General features: G+C 42.1%; 1 protein-coding gene across 2 annotated transcripts in view; it reads left to right on the top strand.

Moving 5' to 3' along the window:
• Positions 1-19,307, top strand: part of ABHD3 (abhydrolase domain containing 3) — a 47,538-nt gene that overhangs the window by 10,756 nt on the left and 17,475 nt on the right. Inside the window, exon 4 of one of the 2 annotated variants that reach the window (XM_025365640.1) lies at positions 3,622-3,667. The exons of the other annotated variant lie outside the window; for it this stretch is intronic. Coding sequence (XP_025221425.1) covers positions 3,622-3,667 — 46 coding nt within the window. The remainder of the gene's footprint in view (positions 1-3,621; positions 3,668-19,307) is intronic. 2 annotated transcript variants of the gene reach the window in all.

Genomic DNA, 19,307 nt, shown 5'->3' with positions numbered 1-19,307 from the left:
CACCATGGAATACTATGCAGCCATAAAAAAGGATGAGTTCATGTCCTTTGTAGGGACATGGATGCAGCTAGAAACCATCATTCTCAGCAAACTATCGCAAGAACAGAAAACCAAACACCGTGTGTTCTCACTCATAGGTGGGAATTGAACAATGAGATCACTTGGACACAGGAAGGGGAACATCACATACCGGGGCCTGTTGTGGGGTTGGGGGAGGGGCGAAGGATAGCATTAGGAGATATACCTAATGTAAATGACGAGTTAATGGGTGCAGCACACCAACATGGCACATGTATACATATGTAACAAACCTGTGTTGTGCACATGTACCCTAGAACATAAAGTATAATAAAATAAAAAATAAAAAAAACAACAACAAAAAACAACAAAAAAACAGAGGCTGGGCACAGTGGCTCATACCTGTAATCCCAGAACTTTAGGAGGCTGAGACAGGAGGATTGTTTTGAGCTCACGAGTTCGAGACCAGCCTGGGCAACATAGGGAGACCCCATCTCTACAAAAAAATTTAAAAATTAGCCAGGCATGGTGGCGTGCGCCTGTAGTCCTAGCTACTCAGGAGGCTGAGAATCACATGAACCTAGGAGGTTGAGGCTGCAGTGAGCCATGATTGTGCCACTGCACTCCAGCCTGGACAACAGTGAGACCTTATCTCTAAAGCAAAAAAAGAAGAAGAGATTAACAGACCTCTCAATGCCTTAGGAATAGTACTTTGACAGCCAACTCTTTTAGCTCAGTGTTCCCTGATGACTGTCAGGGTAGCAGAGGGGTTAAATGACAAGAGCTGGTTGCTCATTCCCAGCTGGAGTGGGAGAAAGGGCAGAATGGCAGCCTTCTTTCTAAAAGCTGTCCTCTGTAGCTGCTTTGCTCCCTCATTCTTCCTTATCTCGCTGCCCCATGTCCGAGGCTTGAAGTATACAATGATGACTGCTACTGATTGAACATTGTTAGGAACAAAGCCCTATGGAGTGGTCAGTACAATTCCTCCTCTAGCAAGAGCTACCAGAACTATGATCCACTTTCCAAAGTTGCCTGAAGGAAAACGCAAATATCCCAGTCTGCAGTTTAGAAGAAAATCCCAGATGTGTAGGCTGCTTTTTCATGAGTTTGCGGATCATCTTTTTCTTTCCCCTCACTAGTGCTCTTGCCTTCTCTCACTGGCAGTCACATGATGACATCTTGCTCCAGAAGCCATTTTAATCCTTATTTAATGTTTGTACTCTAAAGTGATTCTTTTCTGAATGACTGGGAGCTTCAAGTTTCAAGGTCATAATTAACTTTAGCACTGGTTCCTGTGTGATTTAGGTGCTTATGCAAGTAAATACAAATGGCCAACTGAAATTTTATTTATATCAAGACATCTTGCCATTGTTTTTAACAAGAAAAGATAAAGGAGTCACTGAGCCTACTCTGACTTTTCTGAATGTATTTATAGTTTATTTAAGATTTCTCTGGCCGGGCGCGGTGATGCATGCCTATAATCCCAGCAATTGGGAGGCCAAGACAGGAGGATCGCTTGAGCCCAGGAGTTAGAGACCAACCTGGGCAACGTGGTGAGATCCTGTTTTTACAAGTAACTTTTAACAATCACCCAGGCTGGCTGGGCACGGTGGCTCACGCCTGTAATCCCAACCCTTTGGGAGGCCGAGGGGAGACAGATCACTTGAGATTAGGAGTTCTAGAACAACCTGGCTAACATGGTGAAATCCCATCTCTACTAAAAGTACAAAAATTAGCTGGGCGTGGTGGCACACGCCTGTAATCCCAGCTACTCCGGAGGCTGAGGCAGGAGAATCACTTGAATCTGGGAGATGGAGGTTGCAATGAGCCGGGATCATGCCACTGCACTCCAGCCTGGGTGACAGAGTGAGACTCTGTCTCAAAAAAAGAAAAAAAAAGAAAAAAATTAACTGGACCATGGTGGTGTGCACGTGTGGTCCCAGCTACTCAGCAAGCTGAGGCAGGAGGATTGCCTGAGCATGAGAGGCTGAGGCTGCAGTGATCTGTGACTGCGCCACTGCACTCCAGCCTGAGTGACAGAGTGAGACCATGTCTCAAAAAAAAAAAAAAAATTTCTCTTAGGTGAGTCAGTAAAATGTAGTATTTCTAGCTTTCGATCAAATAGGATTTCTGAGGTTTCTAAACATTTCTCTTCTTTCAACTGGGCCTAATAAAATTTTCTATATGACTTTTCAGTTGCAAGAAAATTCCTTTGCAAGAACATAGCCTGCATACCACATTAAATGAAGGTGGTGTGCCTTGAGATCTAACCTTCCTGAGAAGAGAGTCAGAGTTGTGTATGTTCTATACAGCAGTCGGTTCATCGGTGCTTAGAACTTATACAGTGCTCAGCAGTACCCTCCAAGAAGAGATTTGGAATCTCAGATGGCCTTGATTGGTTGGATAGGTAATCAGACAAAAACAAAATGAATTTTAATTGTTATGAATATAGACCCACTAAATCAGTGAGAACCTGTGTAAACACAAATCAAGATTTTGTCTAAGGATGGTAAAAATACATATCTGGGGCTGTGGCTGCCTGAAAGTTAAATGAGAGTTAAATATTTTAAATACGAAATAACTTTTGAAACCAGCATGACACTACAACTACCATTATTACTAATAGCTAACTTTCACCGAGTACTTACTTCAGCCAACATTGACCTAAACCCTTTACATTGATCTGAGCCCATTTACCCAGCAGATGCAAACAGGATCAGAGAAAGCACAAGATCATCTTTCCTCCCTAGGTCAACTGAACAGTAAGCAGTAGCATAACAGGGCCCATCCCACCAGCTCAGGTGCCAGGCTGTTTGCAGCTCTACCTGTGATGCTTATACCTCATGTAAAATTCTGGCGTCCATGTTTTCTGAGCCTTAAGGAAACAAGAGCTGTTTCTTAGGATATAAATAGATACGTGTGAATGTTACAAATGCAATGGGTAGAAGATATATATTTTTTCTTTGTTTAAAGCAAAAACATGGCCAGGCACAGTAGCTCACGCCTGTAATCCCAACACTTTGGGAGGCGGAGGTAGATCACTTGAGGTCAGGAGTTCAAGACCAGCCTGGTCAACATAGTGAAACCCCATCTCTACTAAAAATACAGAAAAATTAGCCAGGCATGGTGGCAGGCACCTGTAATCCCAACCACTAAGGAGGCTGAGGCAGGAGAATTGCTTCAACCCCAGGAGACGGAGGTTATAGTGAGCCAAAATCACGCCACTGCACTCCAGCCTGGGTGACAAGAGCGAGACTCCATCTCAAAAAAAAAAGCAAAAACATTTAAATTTGACTTGTATTTAGAATTGTTTTAAAAACACTTATTGGAGGTCCACATATGTGCATAGGAAGAAGTATTCTAATCTTGGTAGGAAACATTAACATCAGTTTAGTATACAATTTTCTAATTTGAACCCACATGTGGAATTTAGAGAACTGGAATTTTATTTTAGCGCATTTAGATGAAATTGTCAAACATTATACCTGTAAGACAGATTTTTAAAATCTTTTAGTGCTGTAAATCAGTGTCAGTAAGATTAATATTATATCATGAGCAAGAATCATGTGTAGAAATAACAAAAATTGCTTTCCTGGTTTTTAGATGTGTGGTTTTTAACAACAGAGGAGTGGCGGGGGAGAATCTCTTGGTAAGTAAATTTAAAAGACAACAGTCTTAACTTTTTAAAGAATCATTTATAGTTTTATAACAAAAAAGCATATTCTTTTTATTTAAAATAACTCTTTGTTTACATAAGCAATACAAATTTATCATACAAAAATACAGATGTGGAAAAAAAGGAAATTTACAAGACCCATAATTACATAACCAGGGAAATTCCCTTAGTCTGTGTTCATTCAGATTTCATATATAAATAGAATTTATGTAATATATTTCTATTTTTATAAAATTTAAGATTCTATTTTGTAACTAAACTTTTGTATTTACTACATTTTAACATCAATAATTATTCACCTACATCATTTTTTTTCTACCCTCTCAACCCAGCTTTTCCTGACTCTGGGAAGAACTGGGAAGAGAAGGCCTCATTTTTAGTGCAAAACACATTTTCTTTAAAAATTAACCAATGCAAAACAAATTAATACAGTGATTTTTTTTTCCACTTACGAAATTTACATTTGTTATGAAACAATTTTGTATGTTATATTTGTGTTTTGCCAGCTGAAGTTTACATGGTGGAAATGTTATTGAAACCTTTTAAAATTTATACCAGGTCTTTTTTCCCCCCGTCTAATTCTGAGGTTTTGCTAGGATAGATCGTTCACCTCTTAGAAAATCACTCTATCTGATGTTTAAATCCGTGAGTTGGAATGAGAAATATTCCACTCGCTAAAATTTTCTTCAGCTTTTTAACTTTTTACAATCTCAGCAGGTCAAAGGCAATTCTACTAGGATTGAAAGAAACATTTTGGGGGTCATTGATAGAGAATGACATTAAGACTATAAATAATTAAGTCATGCTGGAAATAAAAATTTACAGTCAGGTCACAAATGTCAACACTTTATAAGAACTTGGGAAGAAAAAACCTCTTGTACTTTGCTTTACAGTGACTTAGGCACTGGAGGAAATGAAGATCAATACGATTTCGAAAGCAAAAGTAATAGAGTGTTATGGTCTCACTTAAGTGCCTTGTAATAAATAGTTTGATGTGAAGGTTCACATTTCCTCATTCAGTCCAGCCCTTTAGGAACCTCGTAGACAGATAGTACTCTAAAGGGGAAAGATTTGAATGTGTCACTGTGGCCCTGGCCCAGACAAATCGTTTTGAACAGCTCCTGTCTGCTGTGCATTCTTCTAGGACACAAAGCGGGGGAAGACATGGTCTGAGGCTCTCAAGGAGATAATGTGCTGCAAAGCCGAGCTCGTTAGTTCTTTATGAAGTGAGGGACAAAGATCTGTTCATTCAGCAAAGCCATGGTGTGTGCCTGTTAAATAAGACACTGTGCAAGGCAATAGGGTGAAGATATACATATTAATGAGACACAGCCCTGATCTTTAGGAGCTCAAACTTTAGTTGTGGGAGAGAGAGTCAAGTCCATAAAAATATACACAGTGCTAAGTGTAACAGTAGCCTTTGTTAAGGCTACAGAGCACAAAGGGAAAGAGTAACAAAGCGCCTTGGGGAGGTGGGAGAACTTAGAGAGGAGGTAGCATTCTGAGTTGGATCTTGAAGGCTGTGATATTGAACCTCCAAAGGGGAGAGAGAGGCTCTCTCAGCGCAAAGACCAAGGTATTATAAAGTGCATGCAATAGCAACTACTTACTATGGCTGGATGATGATGATAATTTTATCTAATATTTATGTAATCTGTAGAATGTATCAGTTATGTCTTTTCCTATTTAATCTTCAGAAATAGAAACAGCCCAATGATTTAGGTAAGTATAACCCCCATTATCCCCCATTTCCTTTTGGAGACAGGGTCTTGCCCTGTTGCCCAGGCTGGAGTGTAGTGGCACAATCACGGCTTACTGTAGCCTCGACCTCCTGGGCTCAAGTAATCCTTCCATCTCAGCTTCCCAAGTAGGTGGAACCAGAGGTGTGTGCCACCATGCCTGGCTGATTTTTTATTTATTTGTTTTTTGTTTGTTGTTGTTGTTGTTGTTGTTTGTAGAGATGGGGTCTCACTCTGTTGCCCAGGCTGCTCTTAAACTCCTGGGCTCAAGCGATGCTCCCACAGTGCTGAGATTCCAGGTGTGAGCCATTGCACCTGGCCCTGTCCTGCGTTTTACAGATAAAGAAAACAAGACACTGGTAGGTTAGGAACTTACCCCTCCCAATCAATGGCAGAGCCAGGATTCAGACCCAGATGATCTAACTATGTGCTTATGTTCTTGACCATTATGCTGTATGCTTTCTTACTATTCTGGAAGTGGCAGGAATTTTTCTAGAAGGGTAGGGCCAGATTTTGAAGAATCACATGTAGAATCCTAAGAAACCTGGTAGTGAATCATTGATATTTTGAAGCAAGGGCATAATTTGATCATGGTCATGTTTTAGAAAGAGAACCATGGCAGTGGTGTGTAGGAAAGAAAGAGATGGAGGGGAAGGAGGCTGGAGGCTGGAGGCTGGGAGGCCAGTTAGAAAGCAGTTACTACAGACCTACATGGAGTTTGGAGTTTGAAAGCAGATGGAAGGGGAATAAAGAAGAAAGAACAAAAATGAGTAGTATTCATGGGGAAGAAAATAGTGTTAGCTGTATTGTGGGAAGTAAAGACAAGGGAGTCAAAGGTAATATTTCTAGCTTGGCTGGCTGATGGAAGATGCTGGTATTTGAAATAGGAAATTAAGAAGAATTTGTAAGATTATGATGTAACAAAGATAACAGAGTCCGTTTTAGAGGGTTAGGGTGCTTTTAGATCATCTCGGTGGAAATTTTTAGTAAGTTTGTGGATGTACTGGACTGGCTTTCAGGAGAAAATAGGCAAGCAAGAGAGAGACAGACTGAGATCAGTGTGCAGGTAGAAGCTCAAGAGTAGTTGACATTAGTTAGGGCATGTGTAGAGTAAAAGGGGAGACTGATGGTTAGAAGCTTAAGAAACAACAGGCTGGGAGTGGTGGTTCACACCTGCAGTCCCAACACTTTGGGAGGCCCAGGTGGGAGGATCACTTGAGCCCAGAAGTTGAAGATCGGCCTGGGCAACATATTGAAACCCTGTCTCAAATATATATGTGTGTGTATATATATGATATACATATAAGATATATTGTGTATATATATTATATATAATATATATAATATATAGTATATATTATATTATATATAATATATTGTGTATATTATATATTATATATATATTTTAAAAAGAAAAAAACAAATAGGAAGGAAGAGAGAAAAAGAGAAGGATGCTTTAAAAACATTCTCTCCTTAGCATTTAAAGTTAATTAGAAATTTGCTTTGAAATAGTATAGCAACCCAGTAATTTTCAGCCCATAAGCTTTAATTGTATTTTTGAAAAACCTCCAAGAAGAATTCACTGAGTTCTAAGTAAGATAAGAGTAGCTGGGTCTCTGGAGTCTTACACAGTATGTCAGTTAAATTTTGATTAACTAGTACCCCCCAGCAAATATGTGTCTCAGAATAGCTAATAACACACTAAGCTGTTAGAGTTACAGTCTGGCAGGCAGCTTGGGTTTGTGTAGCAGAAAGGACCTTGGACTCAGTAAGAAGTCCCAAGTTCAAGTTCTGTTGTCACCACTAACCAGCTATAAGTGGTAAAGTACAAGTCAAATAACCTTTCTGTTTCTCTTTTTCTTAACTGAAATATGATAATAATGTGTACTTGCCACCTCACAAGGTTGTTTCAAGTTCACGTGAAATAATAAACATGAGGCTGAGCACGGTGGCTCACACCTGTAATCCCAGCACTTTAGGAGGCTGAGGTGGGAAGATCACTTGAGGCCAGGAGTTCGAGATCAGCCTGGCCAATATAGTAAAACCCCATCTCTGCTAAAAAATACAAAAAATTGGCCGGGCGCGGTGGCTCAAGCCTGTAATCCCAGCACTTTGGGGGGCCAAGATGGGCAGATCGTGAGGTCACGAGATCGAGACCATCCTTGCTAACACGGTGAAACCCCGTCTCTACTAAAAAATACAAAAAACTAGCCGGGCGAGGTGGCAGGCACCTGTAGTCCCAGCTACTCGGGAGGCTGAGGCAGGAGAATGGCATAAACCCGGGAGGTGGAGCTTGCAGTGAGCTGAGATCCGGCCACTGTGCTCCAGCCTGGGCAACAGAGCGAGACTCTGTCTCAAAAAAAAAACCAAAAAACAAAAAACAAAAAATTAGCCGGGCATGGTGCTACATACCTGTAGTCCCAGCTACTTAGGAGGCTGAGGCAGGAGAATCATTTGAACCCAGGAGGTGGAGGTTACAGTGAACCAAGATGTCATCACTGCACTCCAGCCTGGGTGACAGAGCAAGAATCCATCTCAAAAACAAACAAACAAAAAGAAAGAAACAGTAAACTTGAAATATCTTGTAAAATAAAACTTTTTAGGGCCGGGCACAGTGGCTTATGCCTGTAATCCCAGCACTTTGGGAGGCTGAGGCAGGCAGATCACTTGAGCCCAGGAGTTCAAGACCAGCCTGGCCAACATGGCGAAACCCCATCTCTATTAAATTTAAAAAATAATAAAAAACAAAAACAGGCCAGGCACGGTGGGTCACGCCTGTAATCCCAGCGCTTTGGGAGGTCGAGGTGGGTGGATCATGAGGTCAGGAGTTCGAGACTGGTCTGGCCAACATGGTAAAATTCCGTCTCTACTAAAAATACAAAAATTAGCCGGGCATGTTGGTACATGCCTGTAATCCCAGCTACTTGGAAGGCTGAGGCAGGAAAATCACTTGAACCGAGGAGGCGAAGGTTGCAGTGAGCCCAGATCGTGCCACTGCACTCCAGCCTGGGTGACAGAGCGAGACTCTGTCTCAAAATAATTTAATTAATTAAAATTAAAATTAAATAAAGTTTTTTATAACTCAAGGCATAATTGCTACTGTATTAACTCATTAGATCATTAGGGTATAAGAAGTATACATTTAATTAATTTACTTCCTTGAAATTCTTTTTTAAAGTACTTGTTCTAAAAGGATATAATTATAATTACCTTTGGTCATTCTACATCCTTATTATTCTTTTTTGAGTTGGATCAAAAAATGAGATGTTAATATTGATTATTAGAGTTAGCATTGATATTTAGATCTCTTGATAATCCTGCTTCTGTCTTCAAGCTAAGAACAATTACTGTGTCATACTAGAGGAACTCTGATGCTTATTTATACCTCACCTTGTTCCAGAAAGAATTTAATGTAGCTCAGACCCAGAGTAAGCGAGACTTTAGGGTAGGCATAAAAAAGAACAAAGATGAATCAGCAGAGATCAAACAGGAAGGAACTGTCTCTAACAGAAATTAGCTCACAGGAACTAGCAAAGGTGAAATGAAATTTAGGGTAAGCAGTTCTCCTAGGAGTGGAAATGTTAGAGATATACTTAGAATTTACAGCGATTACTATGGCTCCTACAAAGGAGAATAAGGAAGCGGAAATTTTCCACTGCCATTGTGTCCTCATTTCCAATTAGTTATTGTAGGATTGAGGAAAAGCCAAAGGCCTTTCTTACTAGGAAATGAGCATCGTGTACTAACCTTTTCTCCTTGGGTCTGTTTCCTACAGTAGACAGACACCCGAGTCTCGGTAGAGCAAACCTCAGATATCCCCGTCGGGTTCTAGGAGCCTTGGAATAGATGGGACTTTTTCTTCTGCCCTGCAGATTGGTTTTCAAGGATAGGAATCCAGGTTACCCACAAATTCCCTGATATTGTTGATTACTTTGTGAACTTGTTTAGGAATGGCAACTTACAGATAACTTAGCCAAAATTTGTTGAAAGCTCTTTTTAGTTATAGGATCTATAACTAAAAGCTGTAAATTTAGTTGTACATCCTATAACTAATATTCAAAATAGGCAAATATGTAGACACAGAAAGCGATTTTTAGTTACAGGATCTTGGGTTCCCTATTTTTAGTTATAGGATCATGCAGACTTCTGTGTTCCTAACCCAATAAGAAAAGCATCCTAGCCACTTTGGAAAATAGTCTGGCAGTTCCTCCAAAAGTTCAAATAGAGTTACCATATGACCCAGAAATTCCTGAAATGAAAATATATGTTCTCACAAAAACTTATACATGGGCCAGGCACAGTGGCTCATACCTGTAATCCCAGCACTTTGGGAGGCCGAGGCAGGAGGATCACTTGAGTCCAGGAGTTCAAGACCAGTCTAGGAAACATAGTGAGACCTACCTTGTCTCCACAAAAACAAAAAATAGCCAAGTGTGGTGGCATGTGCCTGTTATCGCAGCTCCTTCGGAGGCTCGGTGCAGGAGGACCGCTTGAGCCCAGGAGTTTGAGGCTTCAGTGAGCCATGTTTGTACCATTGCACTCCAGCTTGGGCAATAGAGACCCTGTCTCTAAAAAATAAAAATAGGCCAGGCGCAGTGGCTCACACCTGTAATCCCAGCACTTTGGGAGGCCAAGGCAGGTGGGTCACAAGGTCAGGAGATCGAGACCATCCTGGCTAACACGGTGAAACCCCGTCTCTACTAAAAATGCAAAAAAAAAAAAAAAAAATTAGCCAGGCATGGTGGTGAGCGCCTGTAGTCCCACCTACTCGGGAGGCTGAGGCAGGAGAATGGTGTGAACTCAGGAGGCGGAGCTTGCAGTGACTAGATTGCGCCACTGCAGTCCAGCCTCGGCATCAGAGCGAGACTCTGTCTCAAAAAAAAAAAAAAAAGGAATGAAGTCTTGAATGCATGGATGCACTTTGAAAGCATTATGCTAAGTGAAGAAGCTCATCTCAACAGACCACATACTGTATCAGTCCATTTATATGAAATATTCAAAATAGGCAAATCTATAGACACAGAAAGTAGATTAATGATCACCTAAGCCTTGAGGTGGAGAATGATTGCTAATAGTAGGAGGTTTCTTTTTGGTGTGATAAAAATATTCTTAAATTTTGATGGCACAATTCTGAATATATGAAAAACCATTGACTTGTACCTGAATTATGGTATGCAAATTACATCTCATAAAACTTTTAAAAAGAAAATCCTCCTTTAAGTGCTTTCTAGTTCAAGTTAGAGCTGGCTCAGCAGTTAAGGGAGGGCCAAGAAAGTCAAGCAGAAGCTGGAAAATAATTTAAAGCGGCACTGCCCAAAATGTGGCCTGTGGACCAACTCTGTTCCTCAGGGTACCTGACTCCAGCCCCAGACAAGATGAGGAGCTGAGATGGAATGTAAGCCAACTTAGGGCCGGATGCGGTGGCTCATGCCTATAATCCCAGCATTTTGGGAGGCCAACGCTGGTGGACCACTTGAGGCCAGGAGTTTGAGACCAGCCTCGCCAACGTGATGAAACCCCATCTCTACTAAAAATACAAAAATTAGCTGGGTGTGGTGGCGCATGCCTGTAATCCGTTACTTGGGAGGCTGAGACAGGAGAATCATTTGAACCCAGGAGGCAGAGGTTGCAGTGAGCCAAGATCACACCACTGCACTCCAGCCTGGTCAGCAGAGTGAGACTCAGTCTCAAAAAAAAAAAAACAAAACCCCACCTCATTCCATAGATGAGGACACCTCTGGAGAAGTGGGGTGACAGTCAGAAGTCATAAAGCTGATTAGTGGTCTTATGGCAGGAACTCGGGCTGTGCAGCCTAGCGTCTTGACTTTTCAATACTGGCTTCCAGTCAAGTCAGCCTGAAAATCTGGGAATAGACGGAAGGAGGGTTTTCAGAGAGAGGATTATCCCCCTAACCTCAGATTCTTTGGAGTTAAAGACTCAGGTCTCGAGAAATCTGTTCTTGTTTCCTATTAGCTTTTCCTCCTTAGCTTTTCCAGGGAAGCTAGTAGTGTAGGAGGGACTTAGAGCTCTTCCCCCACCCCATCACCCCAGCTCTTCCACCCCACCCCACCATAGGCCATTTCCTGAAAAAGGCATTTAGAAAGGATTAAGGGACCTCCCTGATAGCCTGAGGAAGGAGGAGTATAGAGGTCAGGGCCGGCCAGGGCACAATTCAGTTTCAAACTTCTACTTTTAGGCAGTGCCTTTCTCACAGTACCTCCCTACTGGACATACTGTTCCACCCAAGTTGGCCCTTTCCTAAGTGCTTCAAAATAACCTGTCCCTGCTCCCCTTACCTTCATCTATGTAACAACCCAAAAAGGCTGGTCTCAGCCAGGTGTAGGTGTGAACACATTTAATCCTTGAGAATTTTCTCCCAACATTGATGGGTCCAGTCCAATAATAACAAAAATTTTAAATGTAGAAGATTGGCTGGGCACGGTGGCTCAAGCCTGTAATCCCAGCACTTTGGGAGGCCGAGATGGGCGGATCATGAGGTCAGGAGATCAAGACCATGCTGGCTAACACGGTGAAACCCCGTCTCTACTAAAAAATACAAAAAATTAGCTGGGCGAGGTGGCGGGCGCCTGTAGTCCCAGCTACTCGGGAGGCTGAGGCAGGAGAATGGCGTGAACCCAGGAGGCGGAGCTTGCAGTGAGCTGAGATCCGGCCACTGCACTCCAGCCTGGGCGACAGAGCGAAACTCCGTCTCAAAAAAAAAAAAAAAATGTAGAAGATTGTGGCCAGACGTGGTGGCTCACGTCTGTAATCCCAGCACTTTAGGAGGTCAAGCCAGAAGATCACTTGAGCCCAGGAGTTGGAGACCAGCCTGGGCAACATAATGAGACCTTATCTCTACAAAAAAATTTAAAAATTAGCTGGGTATGGTCATGGTGGCATGAGCCTGTAGTCCCAGCTACTCAGGAGGTTGAGGCAGGAGGATCGCTTGAGCCCAGGAGGTCAAGGCTGCAGGGAGCCATGATCATGCCACTGCACTGCACCCTGGGCAACAGAGCAAGAACCTAGCTCAAAAAAAAAAAAAAAAAGTTCAAAATAAAAGAGAAAGAATGTTTTGTTGAATAATGGAAGAGTTTTAGAAATAATAATTTAATAGCTAGCTGTCATGCTTAATATGTGTCAGGTGATCCTGTAAGAGATGAGATGTTTGGAAGTACTTCCCCATATACTTCAAGGAATCCAAGAAGTTCAGACACACATAGAACTAGATTTCCCTTCTCCCAAGTCATTCCAGATAGGTTTTATCATTTTTACCACTGCAGCAGCCTCCTCTTGGCTTAGCTCTCACCCTACTTATTCTCTTGGTGCAGAGGTTCTCAACTCTGGCCTCCCATTAGAGTCCCCTGGGAAGCACTGAAAACTACTGCTCCCTGGTCAGGAGTTGGGGCTCACACCTATCATCCCAGCACTTGAGAGGCCAAGGCGAGTGATTGCATGAGGCCAGGAGTTTGAGACCAGCTTGGCCAACATGGTGAAACCCCTTCTCTACTAAAAGTACAAAAATTAGCCAGGCATGGTGGCGGGTGCTCTAATCCCAGCTACTCAGGAGGCTGAAGCAGGAGAATCGCTTGAACCCAGGAGACGGAGGTTGCAGTGAGCTGAGACTGTGCCAATGCACTCCAGCCTAGGCGACAGAGCAAGACTCTGTCTCACAAAAACAAAAACAAAAAAACAGCCGGGCACGGTGGCTCACATCTGTAATCCCAGCACTTTAGGAGGCCAAGGTGGGCGAATCACCTGAGGTCGGAAGTTCCAGACCAGCCTGACCAACATGGAGAAACCCCATCTCTACTAAAAATACAAAATTAGCCAGACGTGGTGGCTCATGCCTGTAATCCCAGCTACTGGGAGGCTGAGGCAGGAGAATCGCTTGAACCTGTGAGGCGGAGGTTGCGGTGAGCTGAGATCGTGCCATTGCACTCCAGCTTGGGCAACAAGAGCGAAACTCCATCTCAAAAAATACTGATCCCTGAACCCCAACCCCCAGAGATTCTGATTCATTTGGTCTGGGGTGGAGTCCAAGTATCTGTAATTTATTTTAAACACTCCTTGGAGAGTCTAATGTGCAAACAGGGCTGAAAATCCCTGGGAGGTGATGAGTAGTCCTGCATGTGATAGCCTCCATGACCCAGGTGAGTCACGAGATTTGCCTCTTAGGAGCCTGGACCGAAAATAACTCCTGGCTGACCTGCTCTAAGCCACTAACAAAACTGCTCATTTATTGGTGTAGCTTGTACAACATGACATCATGAGCATGTACGGCAGCCATCTGGAGCGTTGGCAGGAATGTGGCACAGAGGCCAGCCTCCAAGCTGGCCAGGATATTTCCTGGGGCCCTTTGTTTTATGGTTAGTTGTTTTTAAAAATTAGCAAACTCCCAGGCAAATTTAGACAGTTGGTCATTTAATATGTCTATCAATGACTGGGTGAGATGATTGTTCATTAAACTGCTGATTTTACTTATGTGCAATTAATTTTTCTTCTCTCTGACTCCTTAATTAATTAACTCATATTCCAAAAATAAAATCAATTTTCCTAGGGACAACTTAGGCAGTTTACTAGGTACTGGACAGGGGATGGGTGAAATGAAAAACACGTTACACTGTAGAGATCAATTATAGAGTGTAATTAGTCCTGTTTTAAAAGGATTATTCATTCTGGGGAGGCCCACAACCACACAGGAATCACAGAGTTCATTTAAATGCATCTTATCAAATATTTGAGTACAGATCATTAAGTACTTGAGAGAGGAATACACAACGAAATGCTCTGAGATCCTGATGATCATCAGACATTACAGTTAAGTAAATATGAAACGTAAATGATTTTTTACGAGGCATTCATGTGTCTTTTTCAGTTTTCACTTTGCTGGACAGAAAACTAAAATTCTAGATAGCTTAGTTCAGCGTTGGAAGTGCGGTAACCCCAGCCCTGAGAGAGAAGGATTCTGAGTTATGGCTTCCACAACAGATTAGCAAATTAATCTCCTCCAAGAATAGCTAGGGAGAGTCTGGCTACCTGATTAACAGAGGGAATTTTAAAATTTGAGTCTAGGTCAAAAATTGTTTTTTTAATGAAGAGAATTAATTCTAAAACAGATTTTCTAAATCTGGTACAAGAAAATTGTCTTTCAGGTTAGGAGAAATCAGTTTGTCAGCTTTTAAGAAGCCTTAGTTGATTAAGAAGGATAAATTAGATGTAGTCCATAGGTAAATAGAAAATATATACTTTATTGTTTTTCTTTTATATATGAATAATAGTAATTATGTTTCATTCTCTTAAGTGCATTTTTTAAAACTAACCTCTTTCAGCCATTAAATTACTGTTGTTGGCCAGGCATGGTGGCTCACGCCTGTAATCCCAGTACTTTGGGAGGCTGAGGCAGGAGGACTGCTTGAGCCCAGGAGTTTGAGACCAGCCTGAGCAACATAATGAGACCTCATTTCTATAAAAAATAATGATAATAAATAAATTACTGTCATTGCTCTCTGATCATAGTCACAGTTGGATAATTTAAACAACCTTGGTTTGTAATTATTATCAAACTATTCTAACTTATTGAATGTTTATGTCCAAATATCTGCTGGAAGTGATATATCTTGTGGATTTTTCACATTTTTCCCATCCTCACCCCACCCAGAAGGAGTTTCACCACCCAGCAGAATCCTCCCAGGTCTTCCTTCATCCCTCTTCTGATTAGATGTGATTTCATCTACCCGAAGGATAGCTGCCAGTTGCATTAGTAGCCCGAGTAACAGAATTTAACCAGAGTCTTTTGTCTAAAAAGCTTCCAGTTGTATCTTCAGGCCTGAAGATGGTTTCTGCAGAGCCTGCCGATTCAATTTACTGCCCCTTAACTGTCTTTGCTGTGTGTTCTGAGTGAATCTTTAATGGGTCCCAAGTTCTGTAGGCTCTGCTTATTTCTAACTTCAGATCATGTGAAGAAGGAAGGCAGATGATGTTTCCTGTTGGAACCCATCAAGTAGCAAGAGGCTGTGTGGTAGAACTGCATAGTTGTGCATATCAGAACTTATTAATTGGTCTCCTCCCTTTTAGTCCTGTGTATCAGTTCAGTTTGACAAGGGTTTATTAACAGAGCTAGAGGTGAAAAGACAGTGATAGAGACTCACGTGGGACAGGGCATGGAGCAGGCTGGACAGGGCAATTAGGAGCAGGATTGAGAACAGCTGTGAGATCCTAAAAGACAGGGGCCAAGTCTCACCTATTGTGACATTTATTTATTTTTTTGAGACAGGGTCTCACTCTGTCACCCAGGCTGGAGTGCAGTGGCATGATCTTGGCTCACTGCAACCTCCGCTTCCCGGGTTCAATCTATCCTCCCACCTCAGCCTCCCAAGTAGTTAGGATTACAGGCATGCGCCACCATGCCTGGCTAACTTTTGTATTTTTTGGTAGATGGGGGTTTCACCATGTTGGCCAAACTGGTCTTGAACTCTTGACCTCAAATGATCTGCTCTCCTCAGCCTCCCAAAGTGCTGGGATTACAGGTATGAGTCACCATGCACAGCCTTGTTGTGGCATTTATTCCATGCACAATTTCAACAGGCAGGGTTGACAGCGAAGGACTCCAGGCAGGTGGAGGTCACACAGGTGGCAAGGATATTAAGGGGCCTAGCAGGCAAGAGAACAGTATCCCATTGGTCTGTGTCTGTACATTGGAGAAATAATAAAACACAGAGCTGGAAGGGTTGCTCGGCATCATATTGTGGAAAGTCTTGAATGCTTGGCAGAGGCTTCATTCAGTAGGCAGTGGAAAGCTAATGAGAAATTTTAAGCAGAAAGACCGTCATGATTACAGCTGGAAGCGTTCATTAGGAAGATTAATCTGATAGTGCATTGAATGTGGGATTGTGAATGATTATCAGGAAAATCTGGGAGTTAACCAGTTAAGAAGTTTTGTGGCAGTCCAGGTGAGGGGCAAAAAGGCCTTGTAGCAAAGACAGCTGGTGCTACATCCTTACCCCTTGGCACTTACCATTCCCATGTATGCCTTTTTGAGGGCTTCCTGCATCTCTGTGACTGGGGGCCTTCTCTAGCCACTGGAGCTGCTGGAACTAAGTTTAGGGCAGACAAGAAGTACCGGGGAGTTAACATCCTCCAGGATAGCCTTCAACCAGTGGCTGAAAGGGAATTGGTGGATAAATAGCTCACTTGCCACTGGTGCGGATCTTGTAAGCCTTGTTCGACAGTCTCCCAGACTATCTCAGGGAGCTTGAGTCCCAGTTGCCCACAGCCATAAACTGCCTGGTATATTTTTCTTACTGACTTCCTGCCTTTCCTGACTCACTCTGCCACTCTCCTGCGGGTGCTTCCTGGTGTCGCCTTCCAAATGAACTGCTGGCACTCACATCCTTGCTTCAGGGGCCCTTTTGAGAGAAGCCAACTTACCAGCCCTGTACTAGAGTGGAGAGGAGTTTCCTTTCACTGAAAAGGAAGAAGCTACAGGATTGGGCAGTTTATCAGCTATGCGGTTAAGGGAGAGGGAGAAGGCCATGTCGCCCACAATTTTAACTAAAAAAATGTAAATGCTGTATATAGGGAAATGGGAAGTTAGGAGAAACGTTGGGAGTTTTCATGAAGACGAAAATGAGTTAATCTTTGTGCATTTTGAGTCTGAAGTACTGGTAGAACATTATAGGGCAGCTGCCTGCTGGAACTTGGAAATTTGGATCTGGAGCTGAGGATGAAAGTGACAGTGGAGGTTTAGGTTCAGTCACTGAGGAGAGGTGGTTGATGAAGATATGGGAGTAGATGAGAGCTTCAAGAACTGGGTATTGACCAGAAAATAAGCAGATATAAGCCTAAGATAAAACCTTTGAGAATGAATACCTACCTGCATTTGGGGTTGGGGGAAAAGTGACAGTGACTGGGTAGGAAATGGAAAGCTAGCAGAGCCACCGGGGAAGCCAGGGGAGGAGCTAGCAGGAGGCTGACTATGATGGAAAGGTTCCAGATTTGCTGAGTTTCAGAGTTCTGGAAACTGTCAGTCTATACCATTGGATCATTATGTATTGAGGCATAAGGAGCTTTATATAGTTTATTTATTCATTTTGAGACAGTCTCAATCTGTCACCAAGGCTGGAGTGCAGTGTCATGATCACAGCTCACGGCAGCCTCTACCTCCCAGTCTCAGGTGATCCTCTACCACACCTGGCTAATTCGTTTTTTGTTTTTTGTTTTTTTTTTTAAGAGACGGGGGTCTTGCTGTGTTGCCCAGAGTGCTCTCAAACTGCTGGGCTCAAGCGATCAGCCCATCTCAGCCTCCCGAGTAGCTGGGACTACAGGCATACGGCACTACACCTGCCTAGCTTTACATATTTTAACATTTTAAGTGTCTATTGCAGTGTAGCACAGCTGGGGCTATATGGCTATACTATTATAAAAGAAAATAATATATCAGATTGTATAGTGCTTTATCTAGAATGAAGGCAGTGCCAGAAATCCACACTCCTTCATTGGCAATATCATCAGTATTGATCTTAATGCAATCTATTTGGAGAAAAACATTTAGGGAAAAATCAGTCCCTGTATCTGAGGGTACCAGATATTGATTGATTCACTCTATACCTCATGGAACCCTGGTGCTTTACAAGAATTAGGTTCTTACTACAAACATATAATGCAGCCTCTGCTAATTTGTGACCTTTGGCAAATTACTCAACCTTGCCGGGCCTTAATTTCCTTATGTACAAATAAGGAACCAAGTGACATCTATGGTCCTTTTGACACAAAGATTCTGTGATCCTAGCAGTTTTCCTTAGGGCATTTTTCTTATGCCCTAACTCTGTATGTGTCTATATGTATGCATTCTTACATATACACATATAGTTAAAGCCTGTATAATAGCAATATATGTTGGGGACTATTCATAAGTAATTCAGAAATTTTAAAGCTGTGCAGTGTGAATAGACTCACCTGTAATCAAAATGCTGAGTAAGGATGATTTCATCACCCAGGTTCTCATGACAAATTCTGAAGTCATTATGAATGAGCCTAGTATAAAATATTTTCTATTTAGATTTTACATTGAATTTGTGCTCCCCTTTGTGATTGAAGTGCATTCAATCACAAAGTTTTTTTTTTTTTTAAAGTATCTGAGCATAGTCACTTATTAGCTGTTAAGATGTTACAGGAGTTATTTAACCTCTCAATTCAGTTTCCTCATTTATAAAATAGAAACACTGGAGTCTTCCTCAGGGTTTTGTGGACACAAATTTAATGTTTCAATAAATGTTAGCCATGGAAAATATTGTCAGGTTAACGTTTTTCTTTCGGAGAGTCACATATTTGCAGATATCAAAAAGATGCCAGTAGGGAATAGGCTGTGTTTTAGGGATGAGTTTAACTGAGGCAATTGTTAAAAATTATAATTTTCTCAGGCTACTCATTAGTGATTGAACATTGGGTAATACAAAACCTTCCTGGTATGATCATGGTTTATTGACATAATGAAATTGGGTGGTGTAGATAACTAGTTTCCATGTTTTCTTAAAGTAATGTTACCAGATTCCCCTCCTTGTTATTAAATTTCTGGTTATTTTTTCTGACATATACTTAATTCTTCTTTTTTTTTTTTTTTTTTTTTTTTTTTTTGAGACGGAGTCTCGCTGTGTCACCCAGGCTGGAGTGCAGTGGCCGGATCTCAGCTCACTGCAAGCTCCGCCTCCCGGGTTTATGCCATTCTCCTGCCTCAGCCTCCAGAGTAGCTGGGACTACAGGCACCCGCCACCTCGCCGGCTAGTTTTTTGTATTTTTTAGTAGAGATGGGGTTTCACTGTGTTCACCAGGACGGTCTCGATCTCCTGACCTCGTGATCCGCCCGTCTCAGCCTCCCA

Source organism: Theropithecus gelada, chromosome 18 (genome assembly GCF_003255815.1).
Source record: "Theropithecus gelada isolate Dixy chromosome 18, Tgel_1.0, whole genome shotgun sequence".
Taxonomy (NCBI): domain Eukaryota; kingdom Metazoa; phylum Chordata; class Mammalia; order Primates; family Cercopithecidae; genus Theropithecus; species Theropithecus gelada.
This window is presented reverse-complemented; position numbering and strand designations above follow the sequence as displayed.